This window comes from Hippoglossus stenolepis, chromosome 8 (genome assembly GCF_022539355.2).
Source record: "Hippoglossus stenolepis isolate QCI-W04-F060 chromosome 8, HSTE1.2, whole genome shotgun sequence".
NCBI classification, from domain to species: domain Eukaryota; kingdom Metazoa; phylum Chordata; class Actinopteri; order Pleuronectiformes; family Pleuronectidae; genus Hippoglossus; species Hippoglossus stenolepis.
The window spans coordinates 25398740-25406078 of NC_061490.1; the positions used below are offsets into that span (position 1 = coordinate 25398740).

A 7339-nucleotide genomic window follows, 5' to 3' on the forward strand; every position below is an offset into this window, starting at 1 on the left:
GGAACCTTTCTGAGGAGCCGGAGTAAAAAGATGATTATCATATAATTGAGCAGGGTTCAAGAAGCCGCGGGGAGAGATTTTTTTTTTGTTATGTCGCGGCTCGCCCTGTTTCAAAGCTCAAAACCCAGTTGCAACCTCAGCTAATCGTGACTATTACTCCCTCTGAAGAGTCGTTTATCTGCGTCAGTGATCAGACTCTAACATCACATCTGTGTCGGGGGGGTGACACATGTCCTGCCTGTGGATACGACTCTCACTCTCTTCTCCAGGAGGTAATATTAAGAGGCGATGCGTCATTATTGAATTGATCTTATTGAGACGTTCTCAGACATGAAGGTATCTCACACATGAAGAACGCAGCAGGATCATCTCCGGGACATTCAGGCGAGGGTTGAGCAGCGGGAGGGAGGAACATGACGTATACGTTTCAGCTTTCAAAAGTTCAGCGTTGTTTACAGCACATCGTCACCGGCGTCGGGCCTGAGCAGCAACAGCTCTTGGATCTAATTGACTCTTTCACACCAGAATCAGTGGGTTCACGCAGCTTATTGCAACGCAGATAAAGGTGATGAACTCATTTCCCACTGGCAGTCGAGCCCCCTCTGTGCTTCATACTCACAGTAGAAACGAAGGAGCTCTTACATCGCTGTGTGCCAAGTTACGTTCATATATCCAGGCCAAGACACGAGTTTCCTTTATCACAGGACTCAATCTTTTCACCTACACAACACACTTTTGTTGGTGTTTTTGGTCCTGCTGACATTTTGGTTAATCTCCATTAACAACCATCTACATATGAATGCAGATACATTAAAAAGCTGATGCATTCCATTCTTCTGCTCTGCACACGTTTACCTGCGAGCAAACAAAGCTGAAACGTGATCAAACTAGAATCAGAAGGTTTCAGCTCCAAATGAACACATGTTTTAAAGGTGCAGTGTGTAGAGTTTAGTGACCTCTAGTGGTGAAGTGTCATGTTGCAGCTGAACACCCTCACCTCACCCCCCTTCCAAACATGAGAGAGAACCTGTGGAAGCTTCAGTTGTCATAGAAACTCAAAAAGGTTCAGTTTGTTCAGTCTGGGCTACTGTACAAAAACATGGCAGCCTCCGTAGAGAAGACCCGCTCCTGATGTAGATATAAAGTATTTAAATATAAAGTATTTAAATATAGAGTATTTAAATATAAAGGGCTCATTCTAGGGTAAAGACAATAGATCCTTTCACCTGAATCTTGCACACTGGAGGTTTAAAGGGCAAAGCTCCACCTGCTGTGGTCAGTGGAACGAAACTGATGACACATGATATTTTTATTTTCCTGTGTCATCATTTTGAAGAAGTGGGACACGAGGAGGCATGTTCGCTGTGTTTTGTTCTCACGGTCGCAGTTGACAGAGCAATTATTTTCTTCTCAGCTTGTTACGTCGACAGGACTAAACAACGATCTGTCACAACAAGATGTCAAAAGTAACGTGACAGCAAGTTTTTAAATCACAAGGAGACAATGTGTTATGTCAAGGACGCAAAGAAATATTCCTGTGATCAGTAGGAAGGAGATTTTGTCCTCGTCTTTTTTTACATTTACTGACATCTGTGCAGGAGCTGCCTTAAGGCCCTGATCAGTCCAGTTGGTTATATGCTTTAACGCTGAATAGTCAACACATTTTAAATAAATTAAATAACCACAAACCAACTTAAACATAATGGATATTTGTGGGTCAGGGATCCAAAGTCCCGGAGGTCGTTACCTGCTTTTTAATCCCGCCCTGGAAAAGATCTAAAACAAACAACTGGTGTTCAGAGCAGAAAATATGAAAATACAATTCATTCAAATCAGTTATTAGAGGGTCCACAGAGAGCGGTACGATAAGTATTTAGTGTTTATAATGCCACACGTGAATATTACAAAGCAGTAACTTGGTCACCAGCACCAATTAACTTCAGGATTAAACTGACATCGCGTCTCTAATGCAGACAAACCTCTTTCCTGTCTGTGTTTACTGCTAATGGGACGTCCTTGCTTTTTAATGACAGGAACTTGCTGTTTGTTTCACTGGGGACATGGTTTGTGTCGTGATTCCTCTTCCAGGACAATAACACACTTGTTTCTTGCAGCTCTGAAGCAGCGTCGGACTTCACCCAGGGAAGTGGTGGTCCAGTCCAACACCTCTGTCTTTCTCCCCTGCCCCGTGCGCTCCTTCCACGCCACCTACCGCTGGGAGAAGGACAACTGCATCAAGAACTACCCCTGCCTCTTCTCCGGGGACTTCTGCGTCCTGGGGCCCACCTTCCACACGCCCCTGAAGGAGGGCGTCTTTCGATGCATGGCCACCGAGGACGGATTCAAGGTGGAGGTGATCTCCGTCCGGCTGGTGAACGACGGCAGGCTCCTGGCCGCCTCCCTGGCCTCCACCTTGGGGCCGTCACTCCTGCTGGCCGCGGCCGCCCTGTGGCTCCATTAACTGCAGCTAATGCTAATGCTAACCGCTCATCCTTACCGGCTCCCGATGACAGGAAAAGACAGGGAGCCACTGTTAGGAGGTCAGGTTCGCAGAGCATTGAACTACATGATTGGGTTGTCGGTGCCAATTTTCAATTTTTAGAAAGAGTCCAGCAAAATGTGAGCGAGTTATGGATTCAGTGATTTTTAGCATAAAGCAGCAGACAGAAGATCCTTGATTTTATTCAATCTAAAGTGAGTAGGAGTTACTGTCCATGAACTTGATTCAATCATAATTAGGTGCTTTGCAAACCTTTCCTCTCTGACTCGAAAACAAACATATCCTATGAGTTGGGCAAAAAAGAGAAAACAAACCAATACCAGGCCAATTGTTTTTATCATTTCTCTACTTAATTTGAAATTGACTTGATTGTGCTTATTTGTGAATATGTAAACCTTTAATACCCACTCTCGTACATCCCATCGTTCATCTTGTTAAACTTATAGCTCATTAGTACTTAGTAAAACGTCTGGTATTGAGATTTAAAAAGCCTTAACACTTCTGGGACATAAACTCCTAAGCACAATTTTGCAGTCGAGGCAGAATACTGCAGACTCGGATGCACTTGGCGCTATAATTAGTGCAGCTGGGTCCGACAACATCACCGGGAGGAAGTGTCAGCTTTTTGACAGGAAGTAGGCGGATGGGCAAGAGCTCATTCTCGAACATCACTGTGTCTCAGCAACTCCTCCTCAGGCGAGGCAGTTCCTTGCATATTTTTATCAGATGGCATCAGACGTCGTCGTTGCGCCTTGTTCACAGCTTTGTCCATTTTTTTCTTTTCATATACGCTATCGACTCCTCCCCAGATCAGAGCGGGACGGTCGCTCTCTTTAGAGGAGAGTAAAGTTACTTATATTTATCAAGTGAGAAGCAGAACCTCCTCAGAATCTTTCAATTTTAAAAACATGAAGCCATTAAATAATCAAACTCATCTCTATCAACCCACATGAAAGTTTAATTCTGGATATTTTCTGTTGGGTGATTCACCGTTGAGTCAAAATGTCAAACTGCTGTGATTATTTTTTTGGCTCATTCTGTGAATTCACAGAAAAAAAGAAAGATCGGGTTTTTTGGGGGAAACCGAGTGAGGAGAAACAACCTGCTGCTGCCAGCGACTCCACTTCCTGTAAACCTGACGGTGCACGGAGATGTGAACAAGGTGCTGAAGCGAACTCACGTTATCGTACGTTGCATTTCATAGATTGCCGGGAGAAAAAAAAAAAAAGGCTTGTGATTAGATCTGTGAAGTATGTTCTGTATTTTATTGCTCTGCAGATGCTGATTTTCTACCATTGCTGCCTATGTACGTGACAATTTGTCTTGATGGTTTTGGGTTTTTATGCCATAGTTAGAATGTGATATGTAACCATTGACTGCTTCGCCTCTTTCCCCGGGGACGTCAGCGGACGAGAAACACGGTTAGTTTTTCATCCTTGAATCTCGATGCTGTAAAAAAAAAGACTTCACTGATGTGCAGCAGCAACCACAACCAGCGGCGTGAGCAGTCGGCACATCAGACACACCTGCGACATCTCCTCACCCCCGCGTCTGCTCACGCAGCTGAATCACAGCTCAATGTAAACAGAAAGGAGTCGTGAATGTAGCTGCTCTTCACTTCAGCAGTGAAATGACAGAAACTACAGCGAACCCTCTGAATACTGATCAGCCGAGTGAGGGAGGAGGCCTGAGCGCTGATGAATTATGCAGCGGATTAGCATGTTCCTCCAGAGCTTTTGAGAATTACCATTCGGTAATGTTACATAAATCTGCCCGTGCCGAGCCTTCCACAGTGGCAGAAATGTCATTAATAGCTAATTAGTGATTCCTCATGCGCCGTATTAGAGAATTTATTTTACATGGTCGGGGGTGCGAGCGGCGGGCGTGTTCTCAGCCGTGAAAACCTCCAGCCAGTGTCGTGCTGCTCGCTCGGTTGTGTGTTGCTGCTCGGGGACCTGCTTGCTTTTTTCCGCACGGATGTGGGCCAAGGACTGTGCCATAAAAAAAGAAAAAAGCTGTGTCGGGCCACTTTATTTACGAAGATGCTTCATTACCTCCCCTCAACCCTGAGCGCGTGTGCAACATCGGTCGTCCCCACAAACACAAAACCCCCACTGCAGGTCCAACATGCATACTAATCGTCTTTGTGTCTCTGTGTCGCCGCCAGGGTGGTAAATGAACACCAGCCTCCTGCCAAGTGCCGGTGAACCTTCGGCACTTGGCTCCGTTGTGCCAGAGACGTTGTGACAGGAAACTTAACTCGACAAACACAAACGTGCTGCGAGTCATCGTCCTCTGAAACCTCCTTTATACTGTAACTGCTGTGTACGTGTTGTCATTTAACTCCGAAAGCTGTGATCAGAGGAAGAGAAGCCTTTACTTTCCTATTAGAATCAAATATAATAATCTTCTTGTAGTATTTATACACACACACTTTGAACAAAATTGTGTTGTTTAAGAATTAGGACTTGTACTTATACCATTTAGTACTGACCAGTGCTATTGTGGTGGAGGAAATACTCCAATACCAATTCTACAATCAAGTAAAAGTCCTGCGTTCAAATCTTTATTTCATCACAGAAACATAAATCTGAATATTCTGATATGTTGAATATGGTAAATAATGTGTTTGTGTTTTCTTTGGCTTCTGGCCTTTATAGCGGCGGTGAGTGAAGGGGAGACAGGAAACCGGGTCAAAGGGCCGAGGCCGTCCAAGCACCATAACCATTCAGGTCGCCCAACTACGACAAAAACAATAACTTCGATATTTCAGCTCTTAAAAACAATAGTGACCATCAAGAACCAGAAATCTGTTCATGTTAGCTTGCATGCAATTGTACGTTTTTTTATCTTTTGTCCCGTTCCTCTCTTAACGAGGAGCTCCGGTCCCCAGGCAGGAGCAGGAGGAGTTGGCCTCTCTCCTCGTCCTCAGCTCCACACGACTTCGCTCCAACGGCCACAGTCTTGCAGCGAACGCGTGGGATCTGAATATACAGCATTTACCAACCCTTGAAAAACCACATCTCCTCTGTGTTGCAAGTCCTTGCTTTGATGTGGATATCCACACGGCTGCTTTATCCAGATTCACTTATCGCTCGCTCGCGTCCGACGTCGTCAGCCGCTGCGATAGCGGCTTATCTCCTTCAAAGCGAGCTCTTGATTTGCCTTCAGGAAACCATCTGCGCTCCACGAGGAAGAGGAGCGGGTCGCTGCTCTGTTTGCTCCGGGGGTTTGAGTGTCAAGTACTGTACATGATGTGTGCCCTCAACTCTGTGTCTTGATATAACTCATTTTAAAAAGTAACATGCCAAACTATTATTATTATGAAAAGGAAAAAAAAAAAGAGAGATTTATATTGGTGCCATTGCCAGTTTAATGCCATCTCATTACATGTATTTTTAAATAACAAATATCTATAGTGCAATAGATATTCATGTAACAAATCCATATTGACATGTGTTTCCCTGAACATGTGCCGTGAAAATTAATAAAATATAACTATAAAGGAAGAATGTCTCGTCTTTATTTGACAACAATGAAACCGAATCCTTTTATGTACATATTTCTATAGATAGATTCTATAACACGTATTTTAAATGGATGTTAAGGGCTTTAAGAGTCTCTGATAAAAAGTCTTACCTTAAATTATTACAAGTTACATCCGGTAAAGTTTAGTAAACTTAAGGGTTTTTCAAAGTAAAAAGAAAACAAATAAAGGATCTCGTTCTACTGCAAACTGAATTGTATTGAATGCGTTTCGGGTGAAATTTGAATTATTAATGCTTCAAAAATTGTTATGGCCACAAAACTTTAGAATTTCATTTTGTTGAACCCAGTGACCGCAACACAAAAGGGAGGACGCCACATCGGAGTCAAAGAACAATTATTATTTTAACAGTAAAGTCAAAGTGTTGAGGCCGAAAATAAACAAAACATGGAGGAGATATGAGTCACGTCAGATTCAGAAACTTCCCCCGATGACGAGTGGAAAACTCACTCACAACAAAGACACGAACCCCAAATCAACACAATAATCCTACTCAATAAAATCCACTGACACGAGTCATGAATCAAGTGTCTGCCGTTTATTGCTCAGCTCGGCCTGAACGTCAGTTTGAATTCTGAGGTCACTTCAATCATGGAGTCTAAAGCTGGAGTTCAGCTCCTCCAGCTCCTCTGTGACTCTGGTGTCTGCTCCACTCGTCGGAGAGGAGGCAACACATGAGCCTGTAGCCAGAAACAACAGGGAAACCGGCAGCCTCGGTCCAATGAATGTTTTATGAGTGTTTGGACCAACCAGTCTGCGCCAGGGGCAAAAGACCACATCACTGGAAAAGTTTAATCTTTTGTTCTATCAAAAATATGCAAATTTGGGAAACAGGGAAACGTCTCCGCTCTCGGCTACGATTTCTCGGTTTCTAAGAAAATGAGGAGGAAGGAAAGTGCAAACACAAAGAGCAGCCGCAGCACAGGGTGTGAGGGGGGGGTGTGACACAGCTGCTGTCAATCAGCAGCCAACGAGAAGTCCCCCCCCACACACACACACACACCCTCCCAATCAGTGTCAAATGAGGTGAAGGTGCATTATTGTGAAGAGGAAGATCTAACCTGCTCATCAGATCCATTCGTATTCATCCAATAATTTGGTTTGTGACTAATCGCCTGGAAAAACTCACATTCCCATCAGCCTCTGCTTCCCTCTGTGTTCAGAGCTGATTGGTGAATGGAAGCATGTGAACTGAACGTGCACAGATTTTACACCTGATCAATATCAGCACAATGTTCACTCTGTCATGGATCGAGCGTTTTTAGAAGTTATTTTATTGCCAAACAGGAAAA

The 7339-nt window shown here is 44.0% G+C and overlaps 1 protein-coding gene across 1 annotated transcript in view; it reads left to right on the plus strand.

Moving 5' to 3' along the window:
* The window catches only part of si:ch211-113g11.6 (uncharacterized protein LOC559008 homolog), a 30658-nt gene extending 24649 nt beyond the window's left edge, over positions 1 to 6009 (plus strand). The window contains exon 14 of the mRNA XM_035164666.2: positions 2115 to 6009. Within this exon, the coding sequence (XP_035020557.1) occupies positions 2115 to 2461 (347 nt within the window). The 3' untranslated portion in view covers positions 2462 to 6009. The remainder of the gene's footprint in view (positions 1 to 2114) is intronic.
* The last annotated feature ends 1330 nt before the right edge of the window (positions 6010 to 7339 follow it).